Source organism: Lepisma saccharinum, chromosome 6 (assembly GCF_977018435.1).
Source record: "Lepisma saccharinum chromosome 6, izLepSacc3.1, whole genome shotgun sequence".
NCBI classification, from domain to species: domain Eukaryota; kingdom Metazoa; phylum Arthropoda; class Insecta; order Zygentoma; family Lepismatidae; genus Lepisma; species Lepisma saccharinum.
The window spans coordinates 17,575,675-17,600,868 of record NC_139234.1 but is presented as its reverse complement, the minus strand read 5'-3'; the positions used below and the strand labels follow the sequence as shown (position 1 = coordinate 17,600,868).

The 25,194-nt window shown below is 37.4% G+C and overlaps 1 protein-coding gene across 4 annotated transcripts; it reads left to right on the top strand.

The window, feature by feature from the left end:
* The first annotated feature begins 246 nt into the window (after window positions 1-246).
* On the top strand, window positions 247-21,243 carry NELF-B (negative elongation factor B). Of its 4 annotated transcripts, none has more exons than XM_083124579.1 (14): window positions 293-384; window positions 2,897-2,996; window positions 6,332-6,441; window positions 7,366-7,464; window positions 7,837-8,025; window positions 11,426-11,608; window positions 12,376-12,549; window positions 13,079-13,177; window positions 13,942-14,088; window positions 16,078-16,152; window positions 16,968-17,118; window positions 19,463-19,644; window positions 20,285-20,485; window positions 21,091-21,243. In XM_083124579.1, exons 2-14 carry the CDS (start codon window positions 2,939-2,941, stop codon window positions 21,226-21,228), a joined length of 1,806 nt encoding a protein of 601 aa, XP_082980705.1. In that variant the 5' UTR covers window positions 293-384; window positions 2,897-2,938; the 3' UTR covers window positions 21,229-21,243. The 4 variants fall into 4 exon arrangements, with proteins under 4 accessions (XP_082980708.1, XP_082980705.1, XP_082980709.1 ...); XM_083124580.1 differs by lacking the exon at window positions 293-384 and adding an exon at window positions 398-416; XM_083124582.1 differs by lacking the exon at window positions 2,897-2,996 and having other exon boundaries at window positions 247-384.
* Window positions 21,244-25,194: the final 3,951 nt, after the last annotated feature.

Here is a 25,194-nt window from a genome sequence, read left to right as displayed (position 1 = left end):
ATATATCAGGTGGATATTCATATTCAAGGGGGGACGTGAGCTCCTTCCGGACATCCATGCATGTATAGTAATATTCACATTATTGTATTAATATTACAAACATTTCCACAACACAGCATGAAGTTCGCAATTCTTATATTAGAACATATATAACGCGATCATCGACACGACAACCAACCGCAGGTGGGATGCTATAACTAGGATTGCACTTGCTACTCAACAGTTGATAACAGAAGCACTCAACTCGATTGAGAGTGTTTAGTTTCTTTGGATGCATTTCATGATGTTTATATTTTCGTTCTTGTTTTGTTTTTCTTCCGCATCCAGTTGTATAATGTAGGAAGCAATTAATTTACTTTAATTTGTGCAACAAATTTGAAATAAGTATGTATTATATACTGTTGTAGCTACATAAGGTAGCTTACGTTCATAATCATTTTGCTGTTTAAACTCTTGTCTGATTTGTTGTATATTTTGTTTTCTAGAGATCTGAACTCAATAACTTCAAATATTTTAGGAGAAGAAAAGTTATCAGAATTAATTTCTAGACAGGGCCAATTGTTAGAGCATTAACCTACCAATATTCCTCCAACTCCGAAATACTATATTTCTCATGATGATGATATTTCTGTGAAAGAACATGGGGTACCAGTTCGATATAGTGAAAACACATTTAACTCGTTTATTTCCGAATTCTTTACATTTGTACTTACCTTATATGCATAGCGGAACATTTTTCAACTTGGGATTATGTAGTTTTCACTGAAAAAAGCGTAATTTTTCACATTACAAGTATTTATTGGTCGTTGCTAAGTCGCTTTCGTTACACACAATATGGCGGGCAAATCTTGACTCACGTTGTCTATCGTCAGCTGTTATGCAGTGTCGGCAGCTGATATGTTGTGTTTCCAAACTTAAGAACCGAAAAATGCCGCGAAAATTGATCCTCAAACCATTCACGGAAGGTTAGGTTAGGTTCAGGATACTACTTTACTATACCGGAGACACCTATCAATGATTTATTTCGCAATTTTTTACATTGCTAACGTACTATTCTGCATTGCGGAACATTTCTTTAGGTGAAATAATGAATTTCTAACGAAGATAATGTCTATTTCTTACATTAACGAGTACTTACTGTTGTTCCTTATTTCCCACCAACCATCCACGGGTAGCCCCAAAAACCATTGACGTTAGTCCAAACATTCACGATAGCCCCACAAACCATCACTGGGACGAGGTATGCCTACTAGGTTAGGTTAGGTTCCATTAGCACTCCTTTCGTTCAATTTATCATATACGGACAACATCGACTTGTAGCAGCAGCAATAGTGCATATTGTGCTCTCGTGCAGAAAGCAAATGGCGGCAGCAGCAATAGCGCGTCTGAAATAGATTTTTGTAGAAAACCACATGCATTCGCATTAAAATGGATCAAAACTACATTCCCGAACATCAACAACGCTACAGAAAATGATTTGCGAAAGTACTTTCTCCTGTAAATGTGAAGAAATCTCTCTCTGGTATAGTAAAGTGTTACCAGGTTCAGTTAGGTTAGGCAAACATAGAAAATTAAATTGGGGGGAAAAAAACGCTCACACGTCAACTTGTAAAACTACCGCGTGGTTGCTACACTGACACTTATTAACTGAAAAATGATGGTTTTTAGGCTAACATTGATTCACAAACCATTCACGGAAGGTTAGGTTAGGTTAGGCAAACAGAAAATTAAATTGAAAAAAAAAAATGCTCACACGCCATCTTGTAAAACTACCGCGTGGTTGCTACACTGACAGGGGGTTACATATTCGAACGCACGGAACATTTGATTCACGTAGTCGACGGTATTGGTGGCACGAGCTGTCGTGCAACGGAGATGCATTAATGTCGAAAATGACATTATTTACCGGCCGAATAATTTGCTCGAATGGAAAAAAACACTATTCCTAGCTTCCAAAAGTCCACAGGAACTCAATTCCATATGTACTTTCCCGTCATTTCTCCTGTAAATTTGAAGAAATCCGTCACCCCTATACTATAGTGTTACCAAGAAAATACCTCGACGAACGTTGTAAACCTTGGAGAAACTCATTTCCGTAAGTAGTTTCTTGTGTAAAATTGAAGAAATGTGTCTCCGATGTATGAAACTGTTACTCTTACCCTTATCTCTTCATGGATTGCGAGAAAAAGTACATCGTTGGTCATGCAGTGTGTCAGTGTTTTTCAAATACCTTCAATTTACCTGGTCAATTAACATGGTCAAAATGAGTGCAATCGAAAATACAATATATAAAGCTGGTATGAGTTTTCGCACTTTTAAAAAATGTTTTGTTGTTTTTCTAAGAATATAATAGGCGAAGAAAACAATTAAATTACCAAAATTTAATTGTTATTGTTTTTATTAATTTTTTTATTGTAAGAATACAACATAATTATGAAAAAAAGATAATTTTATATACCTTTGATGCAAAGATTTTAGAAAGAAGAAAATTATGATACTAAATGTTATTTTCAGTTGTATGTTTTCTACATTTTTAAGTAGTTATTTTATTTACTTCACATCCTCTTCATCGCCATCAATATTTTCATTTGCAAATTCCATACATTAAAAAGCTATGTGCTCACTGCAGATGCAGAGTGAACAGTAGATGCATTTCGTTTCTTTTTCTGATTCACATTCTTCGTCGCCAAATTTAAATTGCCTTCCAAGCTCTTTATCACATTTCTTCTCCTCCTCGAATCTTTCAAAAAGTCTATCAATTCGATTCTCTTCTTCCTGGTTCATAATGAAAAGGAAAATACAATAAAGATCTATTGTTAAATCTATAACACAAGAAGGTCAAACTCGTGGTGAAAAACACCGCACAAGAAACTAAACTCTGCCTTTTTAATTGTAGAAGGCCATGTAAAAATTGTTGGCTGGCCAGCGCATCTTCTACATGTCCAGCATGGATAAGGTGGGGTGTAGGAACCAAACAAACATGCATCCACAAAAAGGTGAGCAAAGATAAAAAATTGTGGTCAAATCCCCATCACGCAGGTTCTCCTGGGCTAATGGTCTAAAACACCAAACCATCTATTTTTACGATTAAATCTTATTTACAAACAATTGAGATTGTATTTATGAGACTATGAAACATATATTTTAGTTATTAAAATAAATGCACAGGAGAAAAGAAGTAACTTTCCACACTATGAAAATTTCAGTGTTACATGTATGACCCTGAACTAGAGACCGTCCATGACCGACGCAGAGTTAATGAAGCTTTTAACTGTACTAATTAGTTTCTCCAAACTTTGAACTTCCTTCCACAGTCATTTCCAATATTCTAAAGCACTTCCTAATACTCCTATAAAACTTGCAAAATATCATTAAACATTCGGAACTGTTACCGTGCTTTATTTGTTCTTCTGAATTGTATCTTATCAACAGAAGGGGCCAAAGTTCCGATTGTGCAATTCCAATATTATCATGCTATACATATGTTTTTTGCTCGCTTACTGCAACTTTGTTCAAGTTATATTTACCTTACTATGTGCTTACTGCGTTACTATTTACATTTTAAGTAGGTTAGGATTGTTTCTTAAGTATTTACACACTTTATTTTCTACATATGTACAGAACTTTCCATGCAAAGAGAAAATGCATGGGATAGTGTAACATATGAAAATTAAAATTTATGTCCGTTTTGTGCTCAGGTATGCTCTAATCAGGACTGGACATACAGTGGCAATGTGCTTTTTCTGGGCTTGAACCTGGTCGATTGATTTGGTTTATTTTCCTACACTTTTGGCTAATCGCGAAGATTGAGGATGAATGATGGTTTGAACCTGGGACCCCTTGGTACAGTGGTACCATTATGCCACTGGCAGATAGGCTAGTTAACGACTAGGTCTACAGTGTCAAGTGGTATTCGAATTCGAACCATTGTGCAAAGCTCCTCTACTAGAGATTGAACGTGGGACCCCGTAATGCAACAGTGTTACCAGTATGCCATTGAGGAGATAGGCTAACCAGGGCAGTTTAAAGTAGAATCTGAACCACTGTGCAATGTGCTCCCATTGGGGGTCACCCTTAAAGGTGGCAAAACACTTCTTGCTTTTTCTAAATGTCCATATATTTTTATTTAACTTTTCGGAAAAATCAATAAAAGGTCTTAAAACTTGAAAACTAACATATTTGAAAAGGTCATTTGTTTCCTTATGTATGTAATTGTATGGCATTATATGCATAAGATTATTGAAAATATTTTTATAGAATAGCCTTTTCTTCAGTGTCAGTCAATAACCAGTGATACGTAAAAGGTTTCAGAGCATGTATTGTTATAAATTATTTCAGGTAGAAATTCATATTCTCCATCTAGAGATCATTTAAAAATGTACAGACTCTAACATTCAACTGACTGATCATGTTGGTAATGGTCTGATAATATTAAATAATAATGTTTTACATTATTGTAACTATTTGTGATATAAAATGTTTTATAAATTATGACTGAGCAGGTGTAGTGCATGTAATTGTTATCCATTTTCTAGTATATCCTAATTTCTTTGTTTTAGCAGAAGTACTGTGCAAAATGCCTGAGATTTTGTACAAACTGTTACTCATTCTTCAAATATAATAAAACATTCTCATTAGTGAACACATGTATGTACAACATTTAACTCTGAGTGTCAAGATAATTTGCCACTTCTGTATATGTATCAAATTCATTACATTCGGCTTTATGTTGTGCACGGATTTGTTGATAATTTTTAATCAGGAAGAAGGAAGGGAGATGAAAGTACACTGTTAGTAGAGAGAGTTAATGTAAATTTTAAATGATGTGGCAGTCCACCGGTCATTATCCCACATGGGAGACCTGAGTTCAGTTCCTGGAGTGTGTTGATCTCAGATAGCAGCTCTTGAGCTCATACAGCCTCCTATCATTGAGCACCTGTTGGGATGGAGTCAGCTGGGGTGTGGTGCTGATCACATAACATTGACTGTGGCCGAGATCGAGAATGTGTGGAGCCCTACCCCTATGGTGATTGGTCTAAAGTACATGTTGCTAGTGTTGACAGCATATTTGTTTTCACTGACCTATTAAATTTCAAACTTCAGGGTTTGAAAATTGCAAGTTAAAATTTCATTAAATATGAAAGAAAAATATTTTTTTAAAGTTTACTTCTTTATAGGCAAACTGTCAGTAGTACATTTACAAAAGGAATATTTGATTTTGAAAAAAAAAAAGTGCAAGAGGTATCCATTAAAAGTGTTCTTAGCGTTAGCATGTCTTTCATCAGTATTGATTGACAAGATTGCACTACAAAAAATAATTTTCAGATAATTTTAAATAAACATTTATTAACTTCATGCATAAAGTTGCAAATATGTCTAGTCAGTTACCACAGATGTAGTAATATAATTAAGCCTTGTTTCCATATTAAAAACAATAGGTTGCTGACCAAGGCAGTTTATTAAGATAAAAACACTTAACACGTAACGTTTCAACCCTGTATCAGGGTCTTCCTCAGACGAAGAACTAAAAAAAAAAACTAAAAAAAAACTTTTTTAGTTCTTCGTCTGAGGAAGACCCTGATACAGGGTTGAAACGTTACGTGTTAAGTGTTTTTATCTTAATAAACTGCCTTGGTCAGCAACCTATTGTTTTCACAGATGTAGCTTAGAGCTTCCTGTATTTAACTTATGTTCAAGACATTCTGCAAGATAAATTTATTCTTGCCGAAAGAAATAAAATATCTGATTAAATAGGGTATGGTTGTCAGTCAGTTGCTGATGGAATTGCCCTACCAATTATTTATTAATATTAGTCTACTGATTTTGCTAAATTGTAGGTTAGGCCTTTTCATAAAAATTCCAGTTTCACACAGCATATGTCAGTATGATTAACACGACAGGTATAATTGAGGAGGTTGCAGTTTCAAGCCCTGACAATTTCTGAAGACACTCCAGGTGACTACTTTCAATGTTTCTTTAGTGCAGGCCACTGACACTTCATCCCCATTTGTTGATTGATTTAGTTTTATTTTACTTCGCATTGTGTGCCTCTTGTCTAATTTGCGAAGATGGGGATGAGTGATGAAAGGATGAAATTGATGAATGGACATTCACAAACAACCAAGCCCAAGCGGGATTTGAACCCGGGACCCTTGGCGTCGCCATCCCCATTTGTTGTTCCTTCATTCTTTCACCTTCTCCTAATTGTTAACTGATTGGTACTTGTAAGCAATGCTAGTTAAATCAACACAATAACAAAAGAAGAAGAAACAATTTATACAATAGTATATGGGCTAGTTCTCTGTGTTAATTCAGATTTTTTTCCTTACAGCAGAGATGTCAGGCACTGGCTTAGAGGAACTGGGTGTTCCAGGGCAGGCTTATCTCCGTGAAGCCCTAACAAGTTGCACAGACCCCCTCAAAGCTATTGAAGAATTCCAGGTATTTGCCTTTCTACTGCCTGATGCAGTAATTAATTATCTGGTTTCAAACCAGAGCAGAACAAACAACATCATGTAAATAAGTGTGGGCAGGCACACTGGCAATGAGCTACTCTGGTGTGTTTAACTGAATGGAACCAAATCAAATATGCCAAAACTGTAGTGCTGTGTGCTGTTTATAATTGACTTCTTGCATTGCTTCAGTGGACATTGGAAAGTTCTTTTTTTGACTTGGTTGATGAATGTAAACTATTGCAAGAGACATCAAGAAAGAAGTACCTCATATATGCACAAATAAAAGCTTTTTATGAATTAAATAAATAAGGATGTGGGAACCCATTCATAAATTTCAAATTTTCAGCTTTGGAAACAGTGTGAAACTCATCATCCTTCTCCTTTATTTTCAAAATTTTATTAGCCCACTCCTCACATCCTCTCCAATGTTTTCAATAAAGGTTTTTCCAACACCAGCATTTTGTCATCTATTTTGATAACGTGCTGCACGTATAAACTTACCAGAACACTGACAATTTCCCTGACGCAATGTGACTACCTCATCATCAATAGGTATGACACCCAAACACAGAAGAGTAATAGATCAGCCGAAATCAGGTCGAATGTGACAATAACCATTGATGTTTATTTCCACAGATGTTTGAATCAGACCTACTAAAATTCTTGGATTGTCACATTATGATTGGAGTTGGGGGGCATACAGTCCTGGGCCTCCAATAGGGGGGGAAATTTGAAAATGTACATACAATGTAAAAAATGAGATGTTTGAAATGTGGTAATATATATTAGAAATAACTAACCATCTGATGTATCTTGGCCTATCATTTGAAGCAAAAATAATACATAGCAGCTGTATGTAAGGAAAGCCTTCACATCACCATGTTCAATGGAACTAAATGTTATTTTTCAGTTGGAGAATGGGATCCTCCTGCCTTCTCTGCGCCCAATGTTACCCCTACTGGACCTTCATGGTGTTCGAAGGTTGGACTTCCACACATCAGTATTGGAGGTAAGATTCAATGCAAGACAAATCAAGAAAGGTTAAAATAATTAGAAATAAAATTACTTTTTAATGTCAGGTCTAAAATGTATATTTTCATGATTGTACGTTCCTGTTCTACCTCTCCAGGTTAGTGGCAACAATATGAATGAGGATCAGATGAATACCTGGACCAAACCCATATCAATGCCTTACCCAGGATCCCTGGCATCGCAATGAACCAGAAACTGACCAAATCTTCTGTGTTTGTATTTTTGTTACTTTATCACTATGAAAAGGATGAGTAAATGATAAATAAGATGAAATTTGTGAATCGACACATACAAAGAACACCCAGAATTGGCTTATTTTGATATTAATTCGTTTTTTCTTCTTCTGAAGGAGCTCCGAGACCGCCTGGTGCAGCATATCAATGAGATCGGGCAAAGGGAGGGGAGAGAGAGGGATCGCAAACTGAAGGAGCTCCTCTCAAAGAGCTTTCCTGTGGTACGAGTCAAGTCTTTGCGACCGATTGTGATGTGCATCTTGCGGAACATGCCTCACATTGAAGACAAATATTTGAAAGTTCTTGTAAGTATCTGCTTTCCTTGCAAAGTAAGTTGGCATGCCTCTTTAATTAAACTCATGATGCACATTATGTACATATATGTGTTTTTCTCTGTGAACAAACTTAAAACTTTCAGAGTCTTTCATGTTAAAAGTGTATTACAAGACACAGCAAACTCATTACCAGGTAAGGGATGCTTAGTTTCAATAACATGCTTGGAGAAAACCTCTAAGAGCCTTGTTTTTTTCTCTCGGATTATACATTCCAGAATTCATCAGTGGACCTCTATAATATTTTTTTTAAAAAAAATTCAAATGGAAGAAGGTGTTTTATTTCGTTCCGCCCAAGCTTGGTAGGCAACTTTGTAACCTTTTTTTGTTCAGCGAGTTTGAACCATTTTTCGGTGATACCTTTCATGTAGAAAATATCTCTCCATTTCTGTTCAGGTTTGGTGTTCTTGCTGCTACTGCCCAATTTAGCTTTCCTAATAATATCTGGGTCATATTAATTTAATGTGACTAAATATTTCATATGAGTAATTGTTTTGTAGCAGTAAACACAGTGCGTTTCCGCACTGCTCTACCTTTTCTCTCAACTGATTAGCCAAAGAGCATTCACATATGTCCTTCCAGATGAAAGAGTTACACTTAAGTGACAGCCATCAGTGTGGTGCATAAATGCAGAATCTGTGTGTCGCACTGTTTAATCCTTTGTTGCTCTTGAAGAAGAGGCATGTGTGTCCAAGTTTAACCATGAAATGTAAGTTTTTTAATGTTAGTATTTAATATAAAATGCATACCTTAAAGGAATTTGCTTCTGTTAAGCCTAATGGTTATATCTTATCACCAGGGCTCGGAAGTTGAGGAAGTTTTTCCTAGTGTTCGAAGACGAGGCCCAACATAATATATGTTCATTTTGGGTCATTGTAGGCCAGAAAAAGGTGGGTTTTATTTGTCCTTTTTTGCCTTTTTCGGCGTTTTTTGGCTTATTGGTCCTTTTTTAACCTATTTTTAGGTCTTAACGGCTTTTTTTTGCAATTTCACCTTCTTTCGACTACATTTTTACTGTCCATTCTCAGTTCGAATCATCATCAGTTCATCACCTCTTAAACATCCTTTCTGTAGTAAAGAAATAAAATATATATATATATATATATATATATATATATATATATATATATATATATATATATATATATATATATTATTTGAACCATTTCTGAAATGAGAGAAAAACATTTTTGGACGACTGAAGCAAGTACGGAACAAGGTCCTTTAACCGTAACTTGTCTGGAAGGTCGCGCTGTAAGTGGCAACTTTCTCTTGTTTTGAAGCTTTCAGTTTTTTCGCACTGTGTGTTCCATACCACCAGATTTTTTTTTAATTCATTAAATATGTAATTAAAACTGAAGTTATTAATTAATTTGGATCACATTTATATGTCCTTTTTTCCACTTTTAGGTCCTTTTTTTTTATATTTTTAGGTCTTTTTATAGGTCTTTTTTTGGTAATTTATAGGTCTTCAACTTCCGAGCCCTAGTTATCACTAGGGAAAGGAACTTTAGGTAAATAAATGTTTTTTCTGCGATAAGATAGAGACCCTCATTTTTGCCAAAATTCTGATCATAGCCTTATATGTCAACACAGCAAATTTTATTTTACATAAAAACACATATTTTCCAGTTTTCCGTATGTAAATACATATTTTGCGAATTTCATTTTAAATACATAAAATCGCTCATTGACTTCATCTACCTCAAAATCCTCAAAGGAAAAATGTTTATTCTCCGCACCTCTTTCATATCGAGAGTGCTAGGTTTGTTTTGTCTTTGAAAACGCTCGCTGGCAGACTTCTGGCACCTCGCCTACGATCCTATCGGGAGAAAATAGCTGTAAGTAGCTGGGGCTGGCTACACGTAACGATAGCCAGGTTTTTAATGAAGCAATGCAGCTATTGTGGCCAGAAGGCATAAAATTTGACAATGTTCTTCTCTTGACAGATGCTGCAGCTTACATGCAGTGGTCTTGCCGTTAGCTACCCCAAAATGGTGCATGTTACATGTGTGGCACATGCATTGCATAGAATATGTGAAAAGATAAGAGCTCTTTATCCCGATGTCGATAAACTGGTTTCAAATGGGAAGAAAGTTTTTATCAAGTCGTCTAGAAGAATAGACATTTTTAAACAAAAATGTCCTGAGGTTTCACTTCCCCCTACACCTGTAGTTACGCGATGCAGATGTTATGCCCAGAACTTTGAAAAAAATTGTATCTGTTGTAAATGATCTCGACAAAGAAGAATTCTGCAAGAACTGTTGATGGAGCCCTCCTTAAAAGACGAATTGGCATACACTTCAACAAACCTGTCCATTCTCTCTAATTCCATATGAAAGCTTGAATCGTCCGCGAACACTTTGGCAGCTTCCATTGGTGAAGTCCGTATAGTAGAAACGAAACTGAAAGAACTCACTGGATTTAAATGTCTAAATGTACAGAATTTTTGGGGAAAAACCAAGGTTTTCAAACATTGTGCCAAATTGCATGTGTTTTGGAAGGAGGTGAAGTAGAGGAAGAGGAAGCTTTGGAAAACTTCGGCGTTAGTGACATTTCATGCTTCAAATATGCAAGAATTGTTTCTTGTGACGTGGAGCGATCTTTCTCACAATATAAGATGCTTTTTAGAGATAATCGTCACAGATTTGCAATGATCCACTGCAACTCTTCCAAAAAATAGCTCGCTAAGAGGTAATCATTTAGAAACTAATTTCAGATGTTTAATGTTATGGTTTGTTTTTGTTACCAAATGTTTTTATTTTTGTCACATATTTTCTTGTTTTTATCACATATTTTCAACATTTATGACACATAAAAAATAAATATTTCTGAGTTTTTTAGCACATAAAGTTCCGTTCCCTAGTTATCACCCTTGGTTTTGGTGCAGGAGGTCACAGGTTTGATTCCTGGTGGAATTGGAGAGCTACTTGAAAGCAAAAGCAGCAGACTTTGTTTGAAAGCAGAAAACAGCTGAGATGGGACTCGAGGCTTTGTTTGTTTTACATGAATAATCTGCAAAGATATTAATTTTGTATTTTTAATACAATGGAACCTCAGTTTTATATTCCTCAGGTGGACTGCAACTAAAGAAAATGTTGAAAAATGGAAACCTTTTTGTTGAACTAGGACCAGACATATTAAGTATATTATGCAAGAAAATGTAAAATTCGGAAATGCAAATTGAGGTTCAACTGTACAATATAATAATAATATTTTGCTATTTATTCAATTATACACCAATATATAAAGGGTAAATTGCCAAAGAATTGAAATTCAGGGTGAAACTGTAAAGAAAGTCCTTAGTGCAGCATTTTTTTACGGCATTTCTTGTTTATTGAATAATTAAATTAAATTTTTGGTGGCATTTCAGGTTCGAGATCGGGAACTGTACAATGACACAGACACAGAAGTGAAGAGGCAGATCTGGAAGGACAACCAGTCACTGTTTGGGGATGAGGTGTCTCCCTTGCTCAGTCAGTACATCAAGGAGAAGGAGACGGTCCTCTTTGATCACCAGAACCTAACCAACTTGTTTTTTACCCCATCTCCAAAGGTAATAAAGGTTTCTTTTTCTTTCATTATTTGAACTAATCTTCATTAATTATCTTTTATGTTTAGTGAAAAGTTCTAGAAAAATAAGGAAAATACCATGCAAGAAATACTTGTCATTGGATTAAATGTACGGTAATTTTCTTGAATACCTTTTTTTGTGTGGTAACCATTAGTTAAACCATTTGCTTATTTTGATGTCTCCTGTCCATGTAATTCAGCTTGGCCCTTGCATGATTTGACGTGTCGCATACTCAAACATGCAGAAGCCACTACATACAGTAGCTCAATGTACCTTCCCTAACTCGTACAAAAACACATTGCTTCACACTATCCATTTATTTATTTTTCCACAGACATGTTTTGCAGCTTTTTGGGAGTGTTTTGTTCACCTTGGCACTTTCTTAAAACTGCATGCAATAAACCACTTTTTCATGTGCACATCCCAACTTCTAAGAAGGAAAATCTATCGAAGTGGTGAGTTACAAGACGTGAGAGGACATGGCAGTGCAAGTAACATGAAGTTCCTTTCCACTTCCCCACAAATTCAGCATACACACACAAACATCATTCTGAAATATCATCTGCTGTAAGAATAGTCATATTTCTTGATAAAATGCAAAATTTAATGGCAATATACACAGAAGTGTTTTCTATAAGTTTTATGAGTAGATCTGTAGAAAGCTTCTAGTGGGAGACATTTAAACCAGTCTAAAAACACTGGTAAAAATTGTAGGTGTATGGGTTGAGACAATGACATTTGATTTGCAGGTACGTCGTCAGGGAGAAGTGGTTCAGAAGTTGGCCCACATGATAGGGAACAGTGTGAAGCTCTACGACATGGCTCTGCAGTTTCTCCGAACTCTGTTCCTGAAAACGCGGAACGTTCACTACTGCACGCTCAGGGCTGAACTGCTCATGGCTCTCCACGACTTGGAAGTGCAGGTGAGTGCAGGTTGGCTGACTTAACACTTTTGATTTGAGGAAGACATGGTTCGATCCTCAGCGCAAACTCAACACTTCGGTGTTGATCATCCATCACTTGGTCAACTTGGGAGTGTTTTTGAAAAGAGTGAGGATGGTAGTTGACATTCTGACCATGTTTCATCTATTGTGTTGCACCATGGCATTTAGATTTAGTTGATTGAGGACATGAAAAGTTAAGAGGACGAAGAGTGGAATGTTATTCAAAAATAGTTGAGTAAGATAACATTTTCTAATACTGTATAAACAGTGAAAAGAAATATGTAAATTCGGAAAACATTTATGTTCATATAATTAGAGTGCTTAGCAATTTCATATATTATCAACAGATTTCCTTAATAAAACATTCAAACACAAAATATTTTATAGCACAAAGTTTTCATAGCAACTTAAGCTATTGGTGTCTTTATAGTTCCACTGTAGTTGTAAATAGATATGTTTCCCCACATTCACTCCATTGTCATTGAATTGCTACTTTTCATGCCTGCAGGATATAATCTGCGTTGACCCGTGCCACAAGTTCACATGGTGCTTGGATGCTTGCATCAGGGAGAAGAACGTCGACATAAAGAGGTCCCGAGAGTTGCAGGTGAGGTATACTACTTAAGTTAGACCTGTGTTAATACCACACTGAACTAATACCAACATCTAGTTTGTCTTTGTATCACAGATAATACAAGGTTAGTCAAAATGAAATATGTACGACTTTTCAGTTACTTTTCATCTGTGCCAATTTTTTGAACTTTGATTTTATTAAATGCAAGTAATATATGTTCAAGTTGGGAACATTATTTTCACTAACCCTGTATTCAGTAATAAATGTAATATTAATTATTGGAATGGGAGCGATAAATCAGTGCTTGGCACACTGTTGCTATTGGCAGATGTAGGCATATTCTTTTATTGATAGAAGTGACTTATAGGTTTACCAATCAGATGTAGGTATAAATAGCCTGCAATTTAGTGCAAAATTCTACCATTTGCTTATTGTTTTTATGAATACAAACATATATGTCATGGTTTTGATTTGAAGTAAATGTTTAAATGCAGTCTTTTTGACAAAGACACCAAGTGCAGTCTCCTGATTACATACATTAATTAAGGAAGTTGCTTTGTGGAGCATCTGTAATTTGATGTCATGCAACCTCAAACCTATACCCATGAGCACCCCTCATATCCCAACCATATTTTCCACATTTGCCATCCAACCAACCATTCAACAAACACTGATGAAAAGCATATTTATGCCCAATGCCTATTCTCTGTTATATTATCATATTTATGCATATTATTCTTTTCTTGTTGTGCACGTTTATCTGCAATTAAAATGGAGGTAAATTTTTGTTCTTGCAGGGCTTCCTGGACAGCATTAAGAGGGGCCAAGAGCAGGTGCTCGGTGATCTCTCCATGATCCTCTGTGACCCTTATGCAATCAATTTTCTTGCTACGTCTGCCATGAAGATTCTTCAGCATCTGATCAACTGTGAAAGCATGCCTAGGGTAGGAAGGCTTTTTTTTATCTTGAAAATGTCCCATCATCGCAAGACTTGTTTCTTGTCACTTATTTATCATATCAGAAAGTATTGGTTCAAATTTATCACTGATACCAGCTGATACAGAATTCCAGCCTGTTGTGGAATGTGCAAACTGCCATGCAGTACTTTCGTGAGTCTAAAAATACACTGGAAATTGTGCAAATTCACAGTGTACATTAACTTAGCACCAGTATTTTTTGGAAAAATTAATTTTGTTATTAAATAGCTAAAATTATAATATTGTGATCTAATTATGTGAAATTACATATATTCTGAAGTAAAATTCTGATATCAGTCATAAAATTAAAGGGATAAAAACTAAAACACGGTTATCAATACCTGGAAGGCACATACTGATGGCTCTCTGTGTTTTAGTTTATCCCTTTTTTTACCATTAACATTTTACCACTTGGTTAGTCATGTGATCATTTCTTTAAAAACTATTTCTTTCTCATTGTGCAAGAGCCATGAAGGTGCACAAAGTAGGATGTCTGACTCATGCAGAAGACCCTGGTTCAATTGCCGAAGTGGGTGGTCTCGGGTGAAATTTTTTAAAATAACGTCTCTGTGTAAAGTGGCTCCAGGGATCACTCAACCTCAAATGGGTATTTGGAGGGTAAAAGGTGGCCAGAACATGGTACTGATCACATCACCTCCATAAATAGTTACTGTGTATGGGCGAGGTCCTACCTCAAAACTAAGAATATATTCACACAGGTGCACATATTAATCAGGACATGTTCACACTATTCCCCGTGCAATAAAAAAAAAAGGTAAAGTGTTCCCCTGTGCGTAGCACTATGCCATGAATGCGTATAGGGGGTGTGGGTGTAACGCCCCACACTTTCTTTATCCGGTCGTGAGTGGGGGTGATGTGATCAGCACCACGCCTCTGACTGCCTTTACCTCCCCCCCCCAACAGGTACCCATGTTATTCGACGCTGGGTGGGTGCCGGGGCCGCTTCCAACGTTATAAAAGTTCCCGAATTTGAACCGGCTGGGGATCGAACCTGGGACCTTTAGCATGGTATGCAGACACGTTACCGACTGAGCCACCGCGGCCACCATTCCCCGTGCAATGAGAGAACCAATTTGGAATTCTATTTTTGGCTCTTGCACAGGAGAGAAATCAATTAAGTTGGTCCAGTTACCAAGGCGATGGGAAATTTTTGTGGTATATTGTATTGGCAACCTTATGCCTCAGAGCAACAGTTCTGGTCTGGTCTAAGCCTAACGGTTGCCAGTGGTTAATAAATGAATGGCTCTCCCATTCTCTACCCAACCCTGACTGCGAGTAAAGGACCTCGCGCACTGAGACGCGGGTAAACATGGAAAAATCCGGCAGCAGAACTTCGGTCGTCTGCTTCTATTGAAATCAAATGGTGTAACTTACTACAGGGTTTGGTTTGGTTTGAGTTGGTGTTTTAAGTCCACTTTATGCACAGTATGGCTAGCTTACTACAGGGGAAAGTGCGGAACCGAAGCACAGAATTTCCGGCTAGAAGTCTGCAGGTTATCTTGAGGGTTATGGCCCGCTGAGATGCCAGAAGCGAAACTGTTCCTCAGTGCACGTCAAGCTTAAAGGGTGCGTTTTGACAGCAGAATGTGCCATTTATGACCGAGTAAAAATCAGGCATATGGTAACATTCCTATTTGCACTTAACTCCCACATCTGGAAACAAAAAGTCTGGCTCAATTCTCTCAGTGAGGAATATGGAAAAAATGTAGGTATTGGTTATCTGTGCAGAAAGGATTAAAAAAAGGCCTAGTGTTTTGTAGTGATGGGCATTAGTTGACTAATATTTGTCGAAATAGTAGTCAATTTTTTGTTTAGACTAACGACTAATTAGTCACTAGTGTTTTGTACCCTTACAAAGCTATAGTCAGGTAAATGAACAGAAGAGATTTATTCCATTGTATTCGTATACTGCATGTATATTTTTTTTGTTTTTAGGATAACACGGTGTTGATTCTTCTGTTGCGGATGCTGGCTCTTGGTCTCAGTGCATGGGTGATGATAGATTCACAAGTAAGTTTTATTCTTCTCTGCATGGCATGAAAACTTTTAGTTAAGTGTGTACCTTCTAATGATCTGACAAATTTGTAAATAATAGTGTAGATAAGAAATTATGTACAAACCAATACAAAGAACATGAAAATAAAGTTTCATTAAGTTCACTTCTTGTTCAGATACGTTAACTGAGATGGCATCTACAGTTTGATGGGAATCCGAACCACTATGGAATGTGCGTTTACTTAGGATAGAAGCAGTGAGTTTGTTACTGCAAGTCAACAGCTTTAGTTATACTAAAAGGGGAGGTCAATATAAAATTATGAAGTTAATTGTGGGATGCTTAATTTAATAATATTTGGTCATACAGCTGTATTTACTTTGGTTGTTCTGTTTGTGGTGCAATAGATAATGGGGATATCATATATAGGACAAACTGGATCTACATCACAGATGGACATGGGATTTTAACCCTTTGGGGGATAAGGCCTGAGAAGTGACTTTTCCTTATCACACAGTCTGCACATTGAGTCCCATCGCTGCTGTTTTCTGGCTTTTGAGACCGGATACAAATGCAACTTCTTTCATGATGGTGTGCCAACACCAAAATTTTCAGCATCTCACCAGGGTTCAAACATTCAACCACTAACCATTGGGAGCTTGCTCACAAAACTATTTTTGGAAATCAGAATGTTTAATGATTTTTGCAAAAATCTGTCTACAAACATGCAAACTGAGTATGTCATTTCATTGTCATCTGGAATTACATGCATGCCCAAATTATAATGGTATCTAATCTCTATTTGAAACATACATTTCTTTCTCCCCCACAGGAATTCAAGGAACCGAAACTGGACAGCCAGATTGTGACGAAGTTCCTTCCAGCTCTCATGTCACTCATGGTGGACGACCAAGTTCGAGCACTAAATAGCAAGTTGCCTCCCGATGAGAGAGAATCAGCTATCACCATAATCGAACACTCGGGTATATGCTTTATTTATTCCTTGTTGTAGACTGTTGTTCTTATTAGTTTGGTCGTATCGAGCATACAAAGAAATTGTTTAGTGAAGAATATTAAAAGTATTATCTTACTGAAAGGTTAGTGAAACTTTGAGGCTAAACCAGGGAGTGAACCTCAGTGTTTGACATTCTGTGCAAATGTTCTGCCCCTGAATTGCCCAGCTTCACCCTGATTTCCTCTATGACAGGTCTTCTTGTGCATGTGATTGCCATTCTAGTAAACTATCTCAATAGTTAATTCAGCATGAAATGTTTTAAGTTTATAAAGGGTGTTTTTTTTTAGAGGCGGAGAACTTTAAGTTAAAATAAAACACAGAAAAATTATTTCAATATCCTTGTAATTGGTTGTACTTTACAGATCATGTTATGGCATTAATGTTTGAATATGATTTCAGGCATGTGGCCACCGCGACTGGCGTGTACATGACGTAATCTGGAGGTCCAATTTTCACACACTCTTCGCAGTACATCAGGCTGTATGTCGGCAATAATGCGTCGAATATTGGCTTCCAAGTGCTCAATTGTTTCTGGTTTATCGGCGTAGACGTGCGACTTGACATATCCCCAGAGAAAATAATCCAACGGCGTCAAATCGCACGAACGCGGTGGACAGTTAACAGGGCCATTGCATGAAATTACTCGGTCGTCGAACGTTTCTTGCAGTAAATGAATTGTGGCATGCGCTGTATGACAGGTGGCCCCGTCCTGCTGAAACCACATGTCTGCCACATTCATGTCTTGCAATTGAGGCACGAAAAAGTTAGTAATCATGTCCCTGTACCGTGCACCGTTGACTGTCACTTTCTGACCAAAATCATTTTTGAAGACATACGGACCAATTATTCCACGGGCCCATAGAGCGCACCACACGGTCACCTTTTCTGGATGTAATGGTGTTTCGACAATGGCTTGTGGATTACCATCACTCCAAATGCTTCAATTTTGTTTATTGACATAACCATTATGAGCACCGTAAATTGCACGTAATGCTCGATGAGTTTGTCAAACGGAACCATGATTTTCAAAATAAAGTTGCACAATTTGCAACCGTTGCTCCGGCGTGAGTCTAGTCATGATGACTTGCCAAACCAAACTAACCTCGAAACAAGTGGGAACTGCCTTCTATGCTGTCACAGAAAACAGTGTTGCCAGTTTAAAGTTCTCCACCTTTAAAAAAAACACCCTTTATCTCGGAAGAAGATTCCCATTTGATTTGCATGAAAAAGATAACTCCATTGTTTAAATTCTTAGTGTAAACATGGCATCAACATGACATGAAGGAATATAGGGGAGGAAGATATGAAGGTAGGGGCCCACACATTCACAATGTGCCACTTGTGAAGCTGATGTGATCAGCATCATGCTCTGGCTGCCTGTACCCCCAGGTACCCATTAGAGGTTGGGTGAATCATAGAGCCAGGAACATTGCTGGAAAATACCAACCCTGGGAATCGAATCTAGTCTCCCACATGGCAGATACATTCTGACTTCAGCACATTAAAATAGCTAGTCATTTAATCACAAAATCCATTTTCCACACAATGCTGATGCAAAATAAATGGCAAATGTCAGCGTTACCACTAAACTGGTAATCCTGGGAAACTTTGAAAAGTCAGGGATTTCAATTTCAGAGTGCAAAGTTCATTGAAAAGTTAAAGAAATTTTGTAAAAAATTCAAGAGGCTTGCAAAGTCAGGAAAATTATTTTCTTGCTTTCCAGGATTACAAACTGTAAACGCATTTCATCTTTTCCTCCCTGTTGTCAGAAAACTTTCCCACTGTGTGACAATCAGATGGTCTACCAACTACACCACTGTGGCACATCCAATTAAGATTGATTGATTGATTTGGTGTTTTCAAGTCCACTTTATGCACAGTATGACTAATCGGGACTGGACCTACAGCTTAGTCGGATCCGAACTACTATGAGCCTCCACCTGGTATCGAACCCTGGACCCCTTGATTACCCAATTAAGATTAAATTGTAATAATAAAAGAACCTTGTCACCAACATTCAGATAAAAATATAATTTTAATATAGAGTACCAATTGTGTTTCGAGGGGGGAAAACTAAAAAATTGAGCTCCATAGTAATAGACCACAACTAACTAGGTGGAGTAGTTATTGTAGAATGCTATGAAGCCAGGGGTTTCAGATTGGAATCCTAGAATGTTGTATTTATTCCTTCGTCTTTCATCAATTCACCATCCATCCTTAGTGTTGCTATTAACCTAAAAATATAATTATTCGTAAGGTTCATACTTTACGATAATGTAATAATAATTTTTAATTGTTATTCGTCACTCCAGGTCCCCCACCTGATGCTTGTCAAGCATACGTTCAGGAAAGCAGTGTTGCCAGCATCCTCGCTATGTATTACACGTTACACACAGCCAAGCAGAAGGATCGCGTGGGCCTCATGAGGGTTTTGGGGACGCTTGCAAACTGTGAGAACGACAGGGCTTTCGAGGATCCATTCCTACATTTTTTGGTGAGTCAGCATTCATCATTTCTTGCAATAATTGCATAATATCTGGCTCCAGCATTAAACCTACCTGGATGCCTAACAGTGAAGGGAATGGTATACTAACCACCTTTCATTCCATACATGTGGCTTTCGGCTATGAGCAAGCTATTTTTTTAAAAAATTAATCACAGAGCTGAAATGTTGAGTAAATTCCTTCAGAATGACTCAGTTGATCGTTGATCCCTAGTAAATATTGTTCTGGTAGGTTAAAATGATCTTATATTGCGAAAAAATATTTCTACATAACAGGGAGTTAGGCATAATACTTGGAAGTAGACAGTTCATCAGGAAATGGTGATACTTCATGTAGAGCTGAATTGTGTTACTTCAAATACTTGTAGTTATTGCAGTTTAAAATAACCACATATAACAATTTTGTGTACAAAGCAAAAACAAACATCATAATGACACATTGGTTGAGTTCAGAACTTGATAAATGACTTTTACAAGATTGTTTTAATGGATAAGAAGGAACTTTAACTACAAGTAGTCATTTTACAAAATATGACATAGAAATAATAAATTTTGTAATTTTTGTTTGTAATAAATCACCTGATGATTGAAGTATAGGTTGCACGGACCTTGTGCTTATTTTCTTGTCCAGGTGTCTCTCCTTATCCATGTACCAGAGGAGTTCTCAGCTGAAGATTTCTGCACGGTGATATTCGACGAGTTCTTCTTCACAGCCATAGCTCGGGAGAATGTAATACGACACCTACTGAAGCTGCTGTGGTATGTCTATCTGAAGCTCCCTCCTAGCCGGCTGCAGACCCTCGTGAAGTCTCTCCAGCAACCAAGCCACCAGGTACTTGCTTCTTACATTTTACCAATAGATACTCTAAAAAAAACCCGTCTCTTCATTATCTTCTTTGCTCATAGTGCTTTCATTTTTCAGTCATCCAAATGTCTACATGCATACTAGTCAATATTCACCACATTTACCAAGTCCATAGCATGATATAACTATGTTTTGACAATAAATTAGCTAGAAAATTCTAAATCAACTTTCTGCTTTATATGTAAACTTCACTACACCTGGCAACCCTTCGTTGTTAATGCTAAGTTCAATCCAGTACAAGATAAAATGGTGGTAAAGCAGAGTTGCAACAATAGTCTCACTTTAATGCTAGATATTTCCAAATATAGGATAATCTTGACTTTACATTTTCCTTCATTGGGCAAGGATGGCAACCATTTTTTCCCCTTCAAAATGTATCAAAGCACTGGAAATCTAGTATGTACAGGGTACCACATGAAATATTCCACCATTTGTTTGTGGATAAACCAAATATCCATTGTTTAAGAATCTAAATTAATTATTTTTTAAAAATTAATATTTTGGTGTTCACACTATTATTTTGCACCTTCATGTGAAGTTTCCAATTAATAATTTCTGGTTTCTTTCAACAGCACAGTGAGACAGTCCGGGGCCTGTATGCAGCCCTGCAGAAGAGGGTGGATGCACACCAGGAATCTCCAAACATCAAGATAGCCCCTGAACCTGTAGAATCTCCACTCATGAGTGTACCTACACCGGCTCCTTTGTAATAAATGACTGTATTCATAACACCCCTTAGTGTCACTATTATTGAACCAGTTGGAGCTGTGTTTATTGCATAACCCCAATTTGTACCGTAAGTATCATGCAGCATTAAGCATAAACCCATGCTCTTGCTGCCATTAAGTGCTACATCCCTTGAACACTGTTGCCACAATGCAAAGGTTTTTGCTCAGTGCTTAAATGAGGACAGTTAAGAAATCTCTCATTACAATGATAACAAATGAACAGGAATAAATCATTCATGCTACCTACATGCCCCAAATTCAAACTCAAAAGAACTTCTTCAGTCCCTTACATTCACAAGGGCTGAAAAACCACTATAAACCATAAGACTCACTTTTGTTTTGACCAAAAGAGTGGAGGCAGGGAGAAATCATAACATGCAGATGGCACTGGCATTAGGGGTGTGCTAATCTTAGGCAAGGGTGTTAGTCACTTAATGTTGTCTGCAGCTACAGCAAGCCAACAGTGATAAACCTCCTACATTATAGCGATCAGAAAAGGATCTGGCAACATTTCATTGGTTAATGAACACTTGAAGGAATTGACCAACAAAAATACTCTCAATTACTATAAGTAGGGGTGTGCGTAGGATCCTCAAATGTCGATGAGAAAAAAATCTCCCATCATGGTTTCAACTTAGGGATGATAATATTCTCAAATAGTCAAATGGTCAAGTTTTAAAAGTGCTTAATTCTTGAAGTTTTCGTCATCATGAGTTCGGAAAAGGCTTAGTAAAGGTAGTTTTCATACCAGGAATTCTAAAACAATCACTTCATGCAGAGAATTCAGAAAATCCTGAACATTTTCTACCTCAAAACGTTTCCAGATTTGTTGGGAAATGGCAAAAATGTTCCACCTCAAATGCAGGTATTTTTGTTGTTCCCCATCCTGAACAAAAATGTTGTTCCAACACATCCCTAAGTACTGGAGCCCAGATTTCTCAGTACTAAAAATTTGAATGATATGCTCTTAAAAGAAAAGAGGCACTAAAGCAGGTATTAATTTTGAATAGCATAAGAAGGTAAAATCTTAGTATCAATAATGACATTTCAATTGCAATCGCACCATAGGGTTAAGAAACTTTTCTGAAAAAAAAAAATCGGAAACTGAAAGGCTGGCTTCACACCTTTCACTCTTGCAGCATGCTACTTTCTAAGTTGTGTATGGACGATTTTTCATGATCACAGTAGAAGGGTCCTTTTTGAAGATCATATAGATCTTGTCCTAAAGTTCTCCAGAGATTTATGACACCTGTACACTCTTGAAAAAGACTTCCATTGAAGGAACAGTACATTCCTTCTTATAAATGGATCTACTGTACGGACGCGATAAGAAGCGGCGTGCAATCAGAACGCAGAACGTGACCAAATTCTGTCTCCTCGTTGGCTGCCATGTGGCTGGGAGGTTTCTACGTTGCCACGTTCGCTCAAACACACGGACAGGCTAGTCAGCTGTTGGCAAGCTCGGGAAAAAAGCGTCACCCAAAATAAAGCACGAATGTATCAGTATGCTAATATATATTATTTCTGTCGTAAAGTGATAATTTAACGAATCATACATTCTGGCAAGCATGAAACATTTTATCTTCCTGCTCTATACAGCAACCGAAAACCTTCACTGAAAGAACCTTTGTTGAGTTTTTATTATGGTACATTGCAAGCATCAGCTACCGGCATCTTTTTACTTATGTTGTATCGTATCACAATTACCAACAAAAGAAAATGCGTCTTGTGTTATGAACAACACTGTGGCAAATCGTTCTCCTTTGATTTCATGCCGCCTCTCTTTGCCTTCTTTGTCACGCCGCGATTGTTGAAGCTTCAGAACTTACAAATGAAATGTATTTCTTGAAAATTAGGGCAAATTACGTACAACTTCGTTTCGTTAACACGGTTTAAAATTATATTTTGAGGAACCTACAAAAATTCACCTCTAAAACAGAATTTTACAGAACTGAGTTACTGTATTACGGAGAAGAATTTATCAAGAACAAATCATTGTGTGTGAATTGATTGATTGAGTTGGTGTTTTAAAGTCCACTTTATGCACACTACGGCTAATCTGGGATGAACCTACGGTTGGAAGTGGGATCCGAACCACTATGTACCTTCGACAGGGTATCAAACCCAGGACTACTTGATTACAAGGCGACAACACAAGTGAGATAATTTGGAAAGCTGTATGAGAATACAGGCTCTGGCAATACAGAGTTCAATAAATTACAACGAAACGCTTGGCAATTGCTCGATTTCCTTAACATTAATGATACATTTAGTACATGTGTTATTAATGCTTTGAGCTACCTGTACGTAAAAACATAAAAAATGAATGAAAGAACAGAAGTAGTAGTTAAAGAATCAGTTGTTTTTGCTTACCGGCTACCATTGCAGTGGCGCTATCCCAAGATCATCTTCATTGTTGGTTGGTAAAGGAACATCTTCATCTGAGCTACTACTGTCACTGTTGTCTTCCTGCCCAAGTGAAATTACAAAATCCTCCATTTGCTGCTCTTCAACTCCCTCCTTTTCCATTGCTTCGGAAATAATCTTCCTTGTGTGTTCTACAGCCGAACGCCACCTATCTGGTGTCACATCCCCAATAGCCTGTTCTATCAGTTGAAAAATTTTAGACGGTGTAAAAGGTGGCAAAGTGTTGCTCTGTGCTACCAGCCCTTAGACCTGTGCCCAAATACGTTCGATTGCATTGTACATACAATGATAAAGCGGGAGACGGACCACTGTATGTCCCGCTTCTTCTGCAAGCTTGTCTATTCGATATATGGGGAACTGGGGTTTGTGTAACATAAGGAGCTGCAGTAGTTCAGCCTTCCTCATGTTTCTGTGAGCTCGCGAAAATCCTGAAGTAGGTCAATCTGGCAACAGCGCGTCGCTACCAGAGTGGGTGGTTCCATGCCGCTTGCTAGCGCATCTCGACAATAATATCCAAACCATGGATTCAGTATCTCAACCTTGGATCCTATATTTGAATCCCAACTGCAGTAGCCAACCCTCTGATCCTGGATCCAATATTCAAAACCTGAATTCAGTACCTAAACTTTGGATTCTGGATTTGAATCCTAAATTCGACATATTTGCTAAATTGCTAGTGGTTATCAGCATAACAGCAGAGTGCTACAAGTTCCAATGTGGATGGTGACAGTGGTCATCAAAATTAGTCGAATGAAATACATAAGTGAGCTGATACGTAAGCACGTTCCATGTGTTATTTAATATCTCGCCATGTTTAAAGCCCCATAACATGAATTGCTGTATGAACATCGGATAATGGATCCAATATCTGAATCCTCAAAAGATTCATATCCCACCTGTGGTTCATGAACCTGGAATTTGTGATTTGAAGCACACAATGAGCACTTACCATAATGCCACAGAGGCCAACAGGAGGATACTACTCATAAAAAAAAAAAGGTAAAGTGTTCCCCTGTGCATAGCACCACGCCATGAAGGTGTATAGGGGGTGGGGGGGTAACGCCCCACACTTTCTTGATCCGGTCGTGAGTGGGGGAGATGTGATCAGCATCATGCCCCTGACAGCCTTTACCCCCCAGGGTTTCCCCCAGGTACCCATGTTATTCGACGCTGGGTAGGCGCCGGGGCCGCTTCCACCATTAGAAAAGTTCCCGGCAAATTAAAAAGAAAATGAAAGGTATCCTCTCTCCTTTGTGGGGGATAATTGCCCATGATTATTATTATTAACAAGAACTTATCATTTCGGAATGGGAGGGTTATTTGAATGTGCAGTGGCTACAAGGAAAGAAAGAAAAAAAAGTAGCAGATCAACTATTTACCATAGGCATTCTTTTTTTTAAAGGAATCATGCTCTTGTGAGAAGGGAAATTTTTGTATCACCTTCCCAACACACAAAATTAAAAGAAAATTTAAATGTTACACAAAAATTCCTATTTCAAAGGTCCCTGCAATAAACCAAAA